The 16,027-nt window shown below is 38.6% G+C and overlaps 1 protein-coding gene and 1 non-coding gene across 6 annotated transcripts in view; one reads left to right on the top strand and one right to left on the bottom strand.

Moving 5' to 3' along the window:
* Nucleotides 1–16,027, bottom strand: part of TUBGCP5 (tubulin gamma complex associated protein 5) — a 58,746-nt gene that overhangs the window by 38,791 nt on the left and 3,928 nt on the right. For 4 of the 5 annotated variants that reach the window (XM_039225053.1, XM_039225056.1, XM_039225055.1 and 1 more), the window contains exons 4-6: nucleotides 2,158–2,254; nucleotides 1,686–1,765; nucleotides 1,158–1,293 (exon numbers count right to left, since the gene is read on the bottom strand). In XM_039225053.1, the coding sequence (XP_039080984.1) occupies nucleotides 1,158–1,293; nucleotides 1,686–1,765; nucleotides 2,158–2,254 (313 nt within the window). The remainder of the gene's footprint in view (nucleotides 1–1,157; nucleotides 1,294–1,685; nucleotides 1,766–2,157; nucleotides 2,255–16,027) is intronic. The other variant, XM_039225057.1, reaches the window with a different exon arrangement.
* On the top strand, nucleotides 8,721–8,846 carry LOC120226886. Its single transcript, XR_005527113.1, has one exon. It is a non-coding gene; the product is annotated as a U6atac minor spliceosomal RNA (small nuclear RNA).

Below are 16,027 nucleotides of genomic sequence, written 5' to 3'. Positions count from 1 at the left end.
TATTTGTGAAAAAAAAAAAAAAGTTATATTAACCAAAGATAATTCTGTGTCAATAAGTGAAAAAAAACTGAGAAGACAAAAATTAAGGACATTTAAGGAGAGTCCTTAATAAAATATTGTTAATAACATATTATGTTAAATAATAAATATAATATTTTATATTTATATTCTATTCATTTATAATTTATAATAAATATTATGTAAAATTCTCCAAGAATAGACTGCTGGGTCTCTGTAGACCTAGACTTCTAAAAATGCATGGGTACTCTCCCTAATTCTTTGATCAATGGAAATATTAGTTCTAATATATTCTAATCAATTCCACTTTGCCCAGGGAGCCTGTGATAGATAATCCATAGCCGCCATTGTCAATATAGTCCATTTTTCCTTGCCAGTTATTTTCTTATCTCCAATCTAAAATTCAGAATACAGCAATAAAGAAGCTTTTTACAGTATATATCATGCAATAATCTACGTGATTATTACTAGGGGTATATGAATATAAAAACATGCATTTAGACACTGGGCACTAATAACCAATTTTCAATGGAGTGGTTTATTTAACAATTGGTTTAAAAAGTTGTACTAGTAATTCAAATTGAGGTTTGTTGTTTCTGGTCAAGTGCTCAAGTATGCTTATGTTCCACTTTTTTGTTCCTAAGAATAATGATAGCTAGATTGAAGGCTCTTTAAAGGCAGAAATAGATTGCGTTTTATACTTTATTGGTAACAACCACAGCATGAGGAACAGAATCGATTGTGAAGTAGGTATTCAATAAATACTTGTTTGGTTTACAGGAAAAAAAAAAAAATTTGGGGTGCTTGGGTGGCTCAGTCGGTTAAGCAGCCGACTTCGGCTCAGGTCATGATCTTGAGGTTCATGAGTTCGAGCCCCACATTAGGCTCTGTGCTGACAGCCAGAGGCTGGAGCCTGTTTCAGATTCTGTATCTTCCTCGCTCTCTGCCCCTCCCCTACTTGTGCTCTTGTCTCTGTCTCTCAAAAAATGAATATTAAAAAATTAAAAAAAATTTTTTTATGGGGATGGCAGAGCTTACCAATATCTTAAACCACATAGAACTGATTCCCAAAGCTTGTCTATACTTCTACAGAATTTTTGTATGAGAAAATGATGCCAGCATCTGAGAAAACATGGTACCTTTCCAGCTGACACGAGGCCCCAGTTTTCTGTTTTGATCTTGTTCTTCTAATGGTGTCCTGTCCACTTGAATCCCAGAGTCTTCTCTACTTAAGGGCTGTTGATCATCTTCGTCTTCACTTTCTTCAGACCAGTTCTAATTAAAAAGGGAAATAGACCTATCCTTAGAGTATGTAGTGACTAGAGCTCTCTAGATGAAAAAATTTAGAAAATTTCAGAAAAGCAAAAACTAAAACAAATGATACTTTTTTCTATATGTATTGAAAGTTACTATTATAGCATGGAAGTATTTTTGGTGGCAAAGCCCCCAAGCTTCACAGCTTCTTAAAGGATGCTTTAAGAACATTCAACTTTTTAGTACTATTAATTCAGTGCAAAATCTTAATAAGTCTTTGATAATAAACTACTCTGATTTAATGAAGAGTATTCTTGTTTTAGTTAAGCTGCTCTACGGTAGAAGGAGCCATAAAAATAATATATCACTTGGCATATATTTATATTTACAATAGCAAAACTATTGCCACTTACTGGTGTGTCTACATTCGGACCAAGGTCAATTTCTTCACCTTCCATCAAGTATTTTCCCCAGTCAAAATCATCTTTCTTTTCTAAAATGTAACAGAAAAATCTCATCAGTTTTATAAAAAATATGTGGGGGGGAACCCAAACTATAGGGAAAAAGTCTAACAAAACCCAAATAAAATGCACTCAGGAAACAAAAGTTCAAAAATATCAAAACACTCAATAAATTGATATTCTAATACATTTTAAATTTTAATTTCTTTGTCTTCAAAAGTGATTTTTCTCTTTATACAATTGAAAGTAGTTAACTTACAAAGTCAGGATTTATATTTTAAATGAGGATTTGCAATTGCAATTGTATCCAAAGCAACAGAAATATTTTAGTTTCATAGATTTTCACAGCTTTTTATAAAATCTCAATGTCTGGTAATAAAACCAATTTCACTTTTGTTATATATTAAAGCATTTGGTAACATACCCACTTCTTTATCTCTTGGGGTTTCCACATAATTGCTCTTTGAAGGAGAATCAGACAGACACAGAAGAAGTGACAGTATGGAATAATGTGCATCTGTCTTTAAAACAAAAAATGAATATAAAGAGGTTGGTAAGAGCTTTCAAAACTAGTTTAAGAAAAGATAACCCCATGTCAGTTGTGTCCCCAAGATTCTCCCCAGTTTGAGAAAACATGAATTATATCTAAATAAATCCTAATCTCTAAACCTTTTTGATAGTTTAAATGTGTACATATAAGGAATCTGTCAAAAATGCAATACCTGAATGCTAATGAGGAATTGTCAGAAAAACCTAAACTGAGGGACATGCTACTAAATAACTGGCCTGTGCTCTTCAAAAACGTCAAGGTCAAGATAAAGAAAGGCTGCGGAACTATTCTAGATCAAAGGACACTGATTAGTGAACCTGAGCAAGGGGTACACTAGATTTCCTTTACTTTCTTTAAAATTTTTTAAACTTTTTAAAAACAAATTATTTTTTAAAAAGTATTTAAAAAGTTACCAATAAATACAAGTACCCCTAAATGTTAGAAGTCATAAACAGTGCTGGAAAGGAGAGAAGAGATGGGTTAAATTCAAGGAAGGTAAGTCTCTGATGCCTAAAGACCAGGTGAGCTCTTCCTATTGTATGTTCTATGCGAATCTTCCACAACTTAATGGGGTTACATCCCAATAAATCCATTTTAAGTTGAAAAGACTGTAAGTTGAAAATGCATTTAATACACCTAGCCTACTGAACATTAGAGACTGGCCTATCCTTTTTTTGTTTTGTTTGTTTTAAGTAATCTCTACAACCAACATGAAGCTTGATCTCAGGAGCCCAAGATCAAGACCCATGCTCTACTGACGGAGTCAGCTAGGCACGCCATGTCTACCATATCTTAAACATACTCACAACACTTACATTAGCCTACAATTGGGCAAAATCATTTTACACAAAACTTATTTAATAATAAGTGCTGCGGTACCTGGGTGGCTCAATCGGTTGGGTGTCTGACTTAATCCTGGTTCAGGTCTTGATTTCGCAGTTATAAGTTCAGGAACCTGCAGTGGGCTCCATGCAGGATGTGAAGCATCATTAAAATAATAAAGTTCCCAAAATCTCATGTAATTTATTGAATACTGAACTGAAGGCAAAAACCAGATTAGTTGCATGGGTACAACCCATAAAAGTAAGTATATGTAAGTGTACTGGTTATTTGCCCTCACCAGCACCTATCTGACTGAGAGCTGTGGCTCAGTGCCATTGTCCAGCACCACCAGTATCCTACTGCACATCACTAACCTAGGAAAAGATCAAAGTTCAAAATCTGAATTCCTAATTTTTTAAAGTTTATTTATTTATTTATTTATTTTGAGGCAGGGAGGGGCAGGGAGAGGGAGAGGGAGAGGGGGAGGGGGAGAGAGGGAGAGGGAGAGGGGGAGAGAGGGAGAGGGGGAGAGAGAGAGAGAGAGAGAAAGAGAGAGAGAGAGAATCCCAAGCAGGTTTTGCACTGTCAGCCCAGAGCCTGATGTGGGGCCTAAACTCACGAACCACAAGATCATGACCCAAGATGAAACCAAGAGTTGGATGCTTAACCAACTGACCCACCCAGGCACCCCTCAAAATATAATCTCTACTGAATGCCAATTGCTTTTGTGTCACTGTAAGTCAGGCACCATTTGTTGTACCTTATATATGTCTTCATAATGTTTTATCATAATTATAATTAAATAACTATTAAACTATGTGGGCAGTGATGATCATGTCTTGTTTATTCTGTATTCCTACCACCTAGCCTAAACTTTCCTAGGAATGCTTAGACAATACATCACTAATAAGACTGCAAAGAGCTGCCCTTTTTCTGGGGCGCCTGGGTGGCTCAGTTGGTTAAGCATCTGACTTCAGCTCAGGTCATGATCTTATAGTTCATGGGTTCGAGTTCCGCGTCAGGCTCTTGTGCTGACAGCTCACTTGGCGTTTGTAGCCTGTTTCAGATTCTGTATCTCCCTCTCTCTTTGACCCTCCCCTGCTCACACTTTCTCTCTCTCTCAGAAATAAATAAAAAACATTAAAAAAAAAAAAAAGCTGCCCTTTATCTGATAATTTTTCACCTGCTTGGAAATGCCTTAATTCCTTTACCGAGGAAAAGAATTTTTATTCCACAGGGAAAAGTGATCTAAAATATAAATGCTTGGGAAAAAACCCCATCTCTCACTATATAAACCTGTTATTTAGTAATAACTGCTAACATCAGATTTTTTTTGGTTTCTGTTTTTTTATTGTGGACTTTGTGCACCTATTGAATAAGGTAAAAGTTACCAGTGGCAGAGGAAAGAGGTGTATGCAATAAAAGGGCACACACTGAACCCTTGTGGACCTCCTTACTTTGCTAAGGATTGGAGCATTGGATCTGTTGCTGTGTAAGGATGTACAAAAGCAACTCTTGGTCATGGGAAGAGGACCTGAACGATGCCATTCCCCCACTCCTAGACCTTGTTCATTTTTTAAGTAACATCTATAAAGGAGTGTCCCCCTGAGAGGACTCATTAATTGAGTTTATCATTGAACTACAAATTAACAATTAGCACTAATGGCCAAATGTCGCTTATCAACCAACTATATATCATGCTTTGACTAAAATTACTAATTATAGTAAAGAAAAAGAAGACTGCTAAGAATGAGGACTCTGGCACTTACATTTAGAAGATATGAATATCTTACTTAATTTTAAAAATATAGGTTAACTTGTTCTTTTATGCCATGCCCTCTTTACGTAAGAGATGAAGGTACATGTCCCTAGTCTGTTTTCTGAAGCCCTGCACAGTACCTGCTACTCTGTAGAAAGTCAATGAACACATGTACATATATGATTAAAGAAGCAATCCCATGTGTTGTACTAATGTATGAGAGGGTCTTGAATTTCAAAAATTGGGATAACATATACTTCACTTTCACATTCCTTAAAACTCAAAGCTATGAAGAATTGAATTCATAGTTCCAGTGGGGTTTTAAAAGTACGTCAAAGTGTTTGCTTACTTTTCTAAGAATAATTCCAAATTCTTTTTTGCCAAATATCATTTAGAGCCTGGAGGATGGTAAATGGCCATTAAGCAAGTAACTCCCATGAATACTATATAGCTCTATTTATAATAGATAGTGAAATTAGAGATTCACTTCTGACATGATTGGAGCGATGTGGTCTTCAAATCCTCTCCTCTAAAAGTAACTAAAAGCTAGACAAAATTGACAGACAACCATTTCTGTGCTCTCAATGGAGTATGGACATACAAATGCTGAGAAGAATTAATCCATGACAATGATCTCAAGGAAGAACTATGTGAGTTTGTGGCATATTTGCCTGGAGCTATTTCACTCCTCCTAGCTCTATCACAGTTATAGTTCCACCAGGATAGACAGGAAGTGAAAACCAGCAGCTTTGCTGTTGTTGATGGAAAAATCTCACTGGAATCAAAGAGCTGTAAGTTCAAGTACTAAATGCAGTGGCAAATGAAGTGGGGAGTCAGTGGCTGCTGACTGTGTGGGGCAAGCAGTCGGCTAGCAGAACAGTTGAGGGCTTATTAGGGAAATCCTGGAGGCAAGACAGCTAAACGGGCATGCTAAATTCTTCATGACTTGGGTTGACTATATGTTGTGCTGTACACAGCAGAGACTGGAGTAGACCCAAACCACCCATACATCCTTGGCTGACGGAGCATGAATTTATGCAATGAGAAGATGAGAGACAACTAACACAAAATATAAGCCAGGCCTTAAGTATGAGTGCACTTCTCAGTCCATAAATAAATCAGATTAACACCCAAAGATCATTTAATATAATACATCATAGGTTATGAACTAAAAGTTTGTCTCCCTCAAATTTGTATGTTGAAACTCGAACCCTCAGTGTGATGGTATTTGCAGATGGGGCTCTTGGGAGGTAATTAGTTCATAAGGGTGAAGACCTGGTCCAATGGGATAAGAAAAGCTCTCTCTGCCATGTGAGGACACAGGGAGAAGGTGGCCATCTATGAGCCAGGGAGTCATAACCAGCAAATGAATCAGTCATCACCTTATTCTTTAGTCCTCTCAGACTCCAGAACCATGAGAAAATAATTTTTTTTGTTTTTTAAGCCACCCAATCTATGGAATTTTGTTATGGCAGCCTGAGCTAAGACCTCATGTTAATATAACACAAAGCCAAAAAACATAAGACTATCTGAAAAAACCAGAAAGAAAATGGACAATATCCAAAGCTTAATCATGATAAAAATTCCCAACAGGTTAGGAATAAAAAAGAATATCTTTGAACTGATAACATTTATTTATTGAAAAACCTACAATTAACATCATAATTAAGTGTTAAAACAGAAGCTTTTGCTCTAAGACTGGGAACAGGGCAAAGATGTCCATTCTATTTAGCACTGTATTGGAGCTTTTGGCCAGTGCAAAAAGCCAAAAAACACTTCACATTGGAAAGGAAGAAGCTAAACTGTTTTTGGAGATGACACGACCCTAATGTAGAAAATACTAAGGAATCCAGATGACAATCACTAGAATAAATGAGTTTAGCAAGGCTAAACATACAAAAAATATAAGTGAATTAACATTTTAATATGTTAGCAATAAGCAAACTGCAAATGAAATTAAGAAGACAATTCCATTCATAACACCATCAAAATAGCAAATATTCAGAGTAAGTGTAAAGAAATGAGGGATCTGTACATGGAAAAATTGCTGAGAAAAAAGAAAGATGATGTGAATAAATGGAGTTCATATTCATGGATTATAAGATTTAGTATTGATAAGACCATGTAGTAGTTTCCAAAGGCTGCCATAACAAAATACCAAAAACTGCATGACTTGAAACAAAAGGAATTGATTTTCTCTCAGTTCTGGGAGCTAGCAGTCCAAGATCAAGCTATCAGCAAAGCTAGGCTCAATCTGAATGCTTGAGAGAAGAATCCTTCCATGGATAGGACTTGGACATATGTTTTATGGGAACACAATTCAACCAACAATGGCACTACTTCCTAATATGATCTACTGATTCAACATAAACCCTGTAAAATCCCAGAAGGCTTTCTGCAGAAATTTAGCGGGTCCTTAACAATAGCACTGCTAGGAATTTACCCAAGGGATATAGGAGTGCCGATGCAAAGGGGCACATGTATCCCAATGTTCATAGCAGCACTCTCAACAATAGCCAAATCATGGAAAGAGCCTAAGTGTCCATCAACAGACGAATGGATCAGGAAGATCAGGAAGATGTGGTTTATTTATACAATGGAATACTATATGTCAATGAAAAAGAATGAAATCTAGCCATTTGTAGCAACATGGATGGAACTCGAGGGTGTTATGTCAGCAGAGAAGGACAGATACCATATGTTTTCATTTATAAGTGTAAGAGGAAAAACTTAACAGAGGACCATGAGGGAGGAGAGGGGGAAAAATTGTTGGGGAGAGGGAAGCAGGCAAACCATGGGAGACTCTTGAATACTGAGAACAAACTGTGGGCTGATGGGGGTCGGGGAGAGGGGTAGGGGGGTGATGGGCATTGAGGAGGGCTCCTGTTGGGATGAGCACTGGGTGTTATATGGAAACCAACTTGGGGCACTTGGTTGGCTCAAGTTGGTTAAGCGTCCAACTTCAGCTCAGGTCATGATCTCACAGTTTGTGGGTTCAAGCCCCACGTCAGGTTCTGTGCTGACAGGTAGCTCAGAGCCTGGAGCCTGCTTCAGATTCTGTATCTCCCTCTCTCTCTGACCCTTCACTGCTCATGCTGTCTCTCTCTCTCTCTCAGAAATAAATAAAACATTAAAAGCAAAACAAAAAGGAAACCAACTTGACAATAAACTATAAAAGAAAAAAAAAAAGAAATTCAGCTGGTCCTGAAATGTGCATGGAAATTCAAAGGGTCGAGAATATACAAAACAGTTTTGAAAAAGAAGAAAGTTGTAATGCTTATATTACCTGCTTCTAAAACCCCTATAAAGCTACAGTAATAAACACAGTATGGTATTTGTGTAAGGATAGGCATATAAATTAATGAAACAATTGAGTCTAGAAATAAATTCTTACATTTATGTTCAATTTGTTTTTGACAAAGTTGCCAAGACAATTCAATAGGTAAAGAATAGTCTTTTCAACAAATGGTGATGGAACAATTGAATATCAAAGATTAAAAAAACAACAACTTTAACTTAGATCCTTTCCTCACAACATATACAACAATTAACTCATAATGGATTATAAATTGAAACGTAAGTGCTTAACCTGCTAGAAGAAAACATAAGAGAAAAGCCTTTGGGCAAAGAGTTCTTAGATATGACACCAAAAGCACAAATCATAAAAGAAAGAAATAGATAAAATGAATTTCATTAAAATGAAAAACTTTTAAACTTCAAAAAACCCCCACCACTAACAAAATGGAAAGACAAGCTAGGGACTAGAGTATTTGTAAACCATTTTTCTGAAAAACTTGTGTAAGAAATAATAACTCAGTAAGAAGACAAGTAATCAAATTTAAAAACAGGGAAAGACGTGTTGTATGAAAGGAGAGAAGGTTAGCACTCCCCTTGACAAGGATGGAAGAGGCGCTCGGGCCTGACAACATGCATACGGTCAAGGCATTGCCACCTACTTCGTGGCATCTAACCAACGTTTTTGAATGGATCAAGAAGATGTGGTTTATCTACACAATGGAATACTACATGGCAATGAGAAGAATGAAATCTAGCCATGTGTAGCAACATGGATGGAACTCAAGGGTGTTATACTGAGTGAAGTAAGTCAGGCAGAGGAGGACAGATACCACATGTTTGAACGTATAAGAGGATTAGGAGGAACTTAACGGAGGACCATGGGGGAGAAGGGGAAAATAGTGGGGGAGAGGGAAGGAGGCAAACCATGAGAGACTCTTGAATGCTGAGAACTGAGGGCTGATGGGGCTGCGGGGAGGGGAAGGGGGATTGTGGGCATGGAGGAGGGCACTTGTGGGGATGAACACTGGGTGTTATATGGAAACCAACTTGACAATAAACTACTAAAAATAAAAAACCGGGAAAAGACTTTAACAGACATTACCTAAGACATATTAATGGCTAAAAAGCACATTAAAAAATGCTCTACCTTTAGTTATTAGGGAAATGTAAATCAAAACCATAATGATGTATTACTACATACTTTCTACAATGTCTATAACATAAAAGATAGATAAAAACAAGTGTTGGCAAGGATGTGGAGAAACTGGAACCCTTATACATTGCTTACAGGAATATAAAATGATACAGCCACTTTGGGAAATAATGCTTACCATATAAACCAGCAATTCACTCTCAGACATCTGTCCAAAAAGAGTGAAGACTTATGTCCACACATAGCTTCTACAAGAATGTTCATAGTAATTAATTATTCATGCTAACTCAAAACTGGCAACAATCCAAATGTTATCCACTGGTGAATAAAATGTGGCTTATCCATACAATGAATACTATTTAGCAATTAAAATAAACAGAATATGGACACATACTACAACACGGATGAAACTCCAAAACAGTATGAAAGAAGCACATAAAATTATATATTATGTGAGCTCATTTATACGAAATGTCCAGGAAAGGCAATTTTAAAAATAGAGCAGGGGTGCCTGGATGGCTCAGTCGCTTAAGTGTCTGACTTCAGCTCAGGTCATGATCCCATGGTTTGTGGGTTCGAGCCCCACGTTGCTCTCTGTGCTGACAGCTCGGAGCCTGGAGCCTGCTTCGGATTCTGTGCCTCCCTCCCTCTCTTTGCTCCCCCCCCCCCCACTTATCTCTATCTCTCAAAAATAAATAAATGTAAAAAATTTAAAAAAAATAGAGCAAACAGATTAGCAGGTGTCTGGGGTTGGGGTGGGAGCAGGTACTGACTGCAAATGAGTTTGAGGGAAACTTTTGGGGTAATGGAAATGTTCTAAAACTGGTTTGTGGTTACAGAACTACATATTTACTAAAACTGGTGAAATGCACATTCACAGTGCATAGATTTTATGGTATGTTAAATTATATACTGATAAAGTTAAAAAAAAAAGTATGAAGTTCAGAAATTAAGATTGTGAGTAGGGCGACCCTGGGCTTTCCTACTCCCTCAAACACAAGTGTATTGAGATCAGATCACTTGGAACACCTAGGAAATTGATCTGCAGAGTGGCAGAAGGATCTCCATGGCTGGAGAGAGACAGCAAGGCAGGTGCGAGGTATTTGGAAGTGAACTGGGGGAGACAAAAATGGTGGTGCCGTGGAGGGAAGGGAACGCTATCTGTGGAGAGACAAAAGGGCAAGAAAAAGAGAGAGGATGAGAGAGTGTGGCACTGGTTTGCACAGGAGGAAAACCTCAGGCCAGGGAGCAAGAAGTACTGAGTGTCGTAGGTTTCTGGTTTTTTAATTTTTTGCTTGTTTGTTTGTTTGCAAACAGTGCTTGGAGCTCAAAATCTGAGGTTTTGGAAGTGTGCAATGTTCTCCAGAGTGGGCTGTGATGTGCACTTCTGGAGAGAAGGATGTTGCTGCCCTGGAGTGCATAACGTGGTGGAGGGATCTCCCGGGCATACTGATAGAGAACATTCCCCTTCCTCGAGTATTTCTGGAAGAAGGTATATTGCTCCCCCAAAGGCAAAAGACCCTGCAAGCACCAGCAAAAGGACTTAAATCAGCAGGGGAAAGAGGTGCACCCAGAGAGAATATAACCTTTGCTGCTTTTAGCGGTGCTACACCATAGATTCTGCACACTGCACTGGCCTGGGATTGTTTCTCAGGGACAAACGACTTTAGGCACAGAATGGAAGGGCACTACTACATAGGAGGGGGTGAGTCAGCATGGTTGCGTATCCTTTAAGACTTCAAGTTTTGAATCCCAGCTGCACAAGTTTGGAATCCTAAACAAAAATCACAGGAGAGCTGTGGCGCAGAGCAAGCTGACTGCCCTCACTGTTCTGTGAGGGCTGTCTGAACAGTGTGGGGTGTGCAACCTTCTATCCAGCGATGAGAGATTGGGGTGGTGTCATTTTCCCCCCACACCAACACAGCAGGACTTCGGAGAGCACTACAGCAGCCTCCAGTGGAGGCGGGCCCTACCTACACCAAACCTTGCCCCCTCTGTGCCTGGCAACTGCTTATTTACTCAGGCAAGACTAACTCTGAACCAAGGCAGTGGGCCTCTCCTCTAGAAGACCAGCATAGCCAGCACCCTGCATGTACCAAGTGTATTGAAAACTGAGTGCTTCAAAATGACAACTACAGTTCTGGTGGAAACCAGTCCAGTCTTTTTTTTTTTTTTACAAATAGTTTATTGTCAAATTAGTTTCCACATAACACTCAGTGCTCATCCCCACAAGTGCCCTCCTCCATGCCCATCCCTCCTCCCCCCCACATCCATCAGTCCTCAGTTTTTGTCAGCATTCAAGAGTCTCTCATGGTTTGCCTCTCTCCCTTTCCCCCATTTCCTCCCTTCTTCTCCCCCCTGTTCCTCAGTTAAGTTCCTCCTAATCCTCCTATATGTGCAAACATATGATATTTGTCCTTCTCTGGGAAACCAGGCCAGTCTTAAATATTTATCTTTCTTCTTTTTATGTTTTGGAATCAGGGTCATAGTTTCTTGTTTGCTTTTTTTTCATTTCCTTTTCTCTCTCTCTTTTTTTCTTTTTGAACATTACTTTGGCTATTCGGGGTCCTTTGTGGTTCCATACAAATTTTAGGATTGTTTGTTCTAGTTCTGTGAAGAACACTGGTATTATTTTGATAGGAAATGCATTGAATGTGTAGATGGTGTTGGGGTAGTATAGACATTTTAACAATACAGTATGTGTTCTTCCAATACGTGGGCATTAAATGTTTTTTCATTTCTTTGAGTCTTCTTCAGTTTCTTTCAGAAATGTTCTATAGGTTTCAGCTTGTTGATCTTTTACCTCTTTGGTTAGGTTTATTCCTAGGTATCTTACGGTTTTTGGTGCAGTTGTAAATGGGTATGTTATAAATGGAATACACAAAAAAGTAAGTGCAAGATGGATGAAAGACCTAAATGTAAGACAGGAAACTATCAAAATCTTATAGGACAAAATAGGCAGCAACCTCTTTGCCCTCAACTATGGCAACTTCTTACTAGACATGTCTCTGAAACAAGCAAAAATGAACTATTGGGGACCTTATCAAGATAAAAAGCTTTTGCACAGTGAAGGAAACAATCAGCAAAACTGAAAGGCAATCAACAGAAAGCGAGAAGATATCTGCAAGTGACCTACTGGATAAAGGTTAGTATATAAACTCCATAAAGGAACTTATCAAATTCAGTATTCAGGAAACAAATAATCCTGTGAAGAAATGGGCAGAGACATGAATAAACAACTTTTCCAAAGAAGACATCCAGGTGGCTAACAGACACATGAAAAGATGCTCAGCATCACTCATCAGGGAAATACAAATCAAAACCACCATGAAAAGGCACAAATCAAAACCCCTCACAAATCAAAACTTCACACCTGTCAGAATGGCTAAAATCAACAACACAAGAAACAACAGATATCGGCGAGGATGTGGAGAAAGGGGAATCCTTCTGCACTGCTGGTAGGAATGCAAACTGGTTCTAGCCACTCTAGAAAACAGTATGGAGGTTCCTCAAACAATTAAACATAGAACAACCCTACAACCCAGCAATTACACTACTAGATATTTATTCAAAGGAAACAAAAATGCTGATTTGAAGGGGCACATGGACCCCAGTGTTTACAGCATTGCTATCTACAATAGCCAAATTATGGAAAGGGCCCAAATATCCATCGACTGATGACTGGATACTGATGATGTGGTATATACATACAATGGAATATTACTCAGCGATCAAAAAGAATGAAATCTTGTCAACTGCAACAACATGGATGGAACTAGAGGGTACTATGTTAAGCGAAATAAGTCAGTCAGAGAAAGACACATGATTTCACTCATATGTGGAATTTAAGAAACAAAAGATTAACATAGGGTAAGGGAAGCAAAAATAAGATAAAAACAGAAAGGGAGGCAAACCATAAGAGACTCTTAATTACAGGGAACAAATTGAGGGTTGCTGGAGGGGCGATGGGTGGGGAGGGGCGATGGGTGGGGGGAATGGGCTAAAGAGGTGATGGGCATTAAGGAGAACACCTGTTGAGATGAACACTGGATGTTACACATAAGAGATGAATCTCTGGGTTTTACTCCTGAAGCCAATACTGCACAGGAAGTTAACTATCTTGAATTTAAACAAATAAAATTTTTTTAAAAGTATGAAGTTATTGCTATAGGAGAATAAGCTTAGGAATTCCCTGAGCTTGCACCAATGGGTTAACAAGGCTTAGGATGAAAGCATCCAAGATAAGATAAACAGGGTGAAAGTGCCCCCAGTATAGAACAGAGGCATAGGAATCGGAAGCCACAGGATGAAAGCATCCAAAATTAGGTAATCAGGGCAGAAGCGCCTCAATATAGTACAAAAGCAGAAAGCTGCTTTCATAGGAGGGAAGGACCAGAATAGGTAAATAGTTAAACAGGGCTATAGACTGCAACAGAGTGAAGTTGCCTGGAAGGGAGGGAGCTAATTAGCAAAAGAAAAGTGCCTTGTTGACCCTGAGGTAGCATGCTCTATTTCTCTTATCCCCTAGACTAGCTAAAATAAACAGATGTGACACCTCACGCCTGCCATAAACAGCCGTCTATCTGCCCAGTGCAGGGATTTTGTTTTGTATTGACCCAAACCCCTAACACCAAATATCTTCAAAACCCCCTTTTCTCTCACACAGGAGTTAACGTTCACAGTTTCATTGTCTCTTTGTGCATGCCCATCACACTTGTAAGCCTTCTGATCCTAATAAAAATGGGGCAAGGACCCTTACTCATGGCTCTTGTCTCCTCCTGGACATTAGCCTCTCTTGCATTTTAATTCTGCATTTGCTCTCTTGCTGGACAAGAGAGAACTCCAGAGTCTAAGACACTGCTATACTGCAAAAGGTGTATAGAAGATGCCACAGCAAGGGGGAAAATGACAACCAATTCTGCATGTAGGTGCTGCAAGAGTGGAGGATAGGGAGAGGATAGGATTGTACGGATTTCTTTCTTCTACGCATATTTATTGCCTACTCTGTTCCACGTGCCTGAAAATAAATCAGATACAGAAACCTAAACTTGTAAAACTCACATATTAAAGGAGGAAATACAAAAGAAACAATAATGAACATAATAATATACTGAAATACAGATTATCAACAGAGACAACTCTTGGATTTAATATTAAAGGATGAGATTCCTCAAACAGGAGAGTAGGGTAAGGGCAGTTCAAGTACAGGACATAGGACGTGCCACAGCAGAGCAAAGGAATGTGGTTTCCCTGTGCTCGGGAATGTACAGAAAAATCACCAGATATGGCAAAGGAAAAGTCAAAGTAGGAATCAGAAGTGACACTCGGTTTTATTTAATTATTCTGTACAACATAGGTATTTTCATTGGTTCAAATGAGACTGAGATTAAGGCATTTGTCTTGCCTGAATATGGTCTTTATGGAACTAACAGGGCCTGGCATGCAGTAAGTATTCTAATAATGCTTGCCACTATTTTCTTTTTTTTTTATTAGTACTATGTTGTCATAAGGTCTAAATTATTAAATTCTATAGTCTACCCAGGAAGTTGTATAAATAAACCAAGAAAACTTTTGCCTCCTTCTCTTTCAAAATGGTCCTTGCAGAAACAATATGCACAAGTGTTTCTAACCCTCAGGGTATAGATTCAAGCACTGTAATCTTTTTTTTTTTTTTTTTTTCCAGAAACAGGTTTATAGCCTTTCCTTAAACTGATAGACAGTTTGAAAAATTGTTTAAAGCTCTCTTCCTTAGGGGCGCCTGGGTGGCTTAGTCGGTTAAGCGTCCGACTTTCGCTTAGGTCGTGATCTCACGGTTCGTGGGTTCGAGCCCCGCGTCGGGCTCTGTGCTGACTGCCAGCTCAGAGCCTGGAGCCTGTTTCAGTCTGTGACTCCCTCTCTCTCTGACCCTCCCCTGCTCACTCTCTCTCTCTAGAAATAAAAAAAAAAAAAAAAAAAAAAAAAAGCTCTCTTCCTTAAAAAGAAGGAAGCTCTCTTGCTTACTACTTTCCACAATGGAGACAAAGGGAAAATCTAACAATTACAGAATACCTCACAGAAATTATTGTGAAGATGAGTTACTATATATGCACAGTGAAGGGTTTACTCAGGAAGCCTGAGTTGCCCAAACTCTGAATATCTCAAAGGTCTCAGGATAACGGGCCCTTGACTAGCTTCTGACGAATAACCTCTGAGCCCTTGGAATATCCTTCTGAGAAGAGTTTCTGTATGCCAGAGACTTCTGACCATGCAGCATCAGTTTGACTAGTTATGCTAACAATGTGACTTACAGTTAATGTATTTTCTTATGCCTAAGGTCCTTGGTTTGACCTCTGGGGGGCTGGAGATTGAGGATCTAAGGTCAGCCACATGTGCACTGCACATCCACGTGACTGACCCCCAACAAAAATGCTAGATACCAAGGCTCAGAGGAGCTTCCTTTGTTTGCAACACCTTTGCATGTGTTGTCATACATTATCACTGGGAGAACTAAGTGCATCCTCATACAACTCTACTGGGAAGGCATACCTGGAAGCTTATTCCTGGTTTCTTCTGGACTTTATCCTATGTATCTTTTTCCTTTTCTCACTTTAAATCTGTATCCTCTTACTGTAATAAACCACAACAGTGGGAATAACAGTGTTTTTAAAGTTTTGTGAATCCTTCTAGTGAATCATCAATTTTAAGGGTGATCTTACGAACTCAAAATTGAATAT

Source organism: Hyaena hyaena, unplaced genomic scaffold (assembly GCF_003009895.1).
Source record: "Hyaena hyaena isolate Hyena2069 unplaced genomic scaffold, ASM300989v1 scaffold_1911, whole genome shotgun sequence".
Classification (NCBI taxonomy): Eukaryota; Metazoa; Chordata; class Mammalia; order Carnivora; family Hyaenidae; genus Hyaena; species Hyaena hyaena.
Note: the sequence above shows the minus strand (reverse complement) of the source record. Positions and strands in the feature narration are given on the sequence as shown.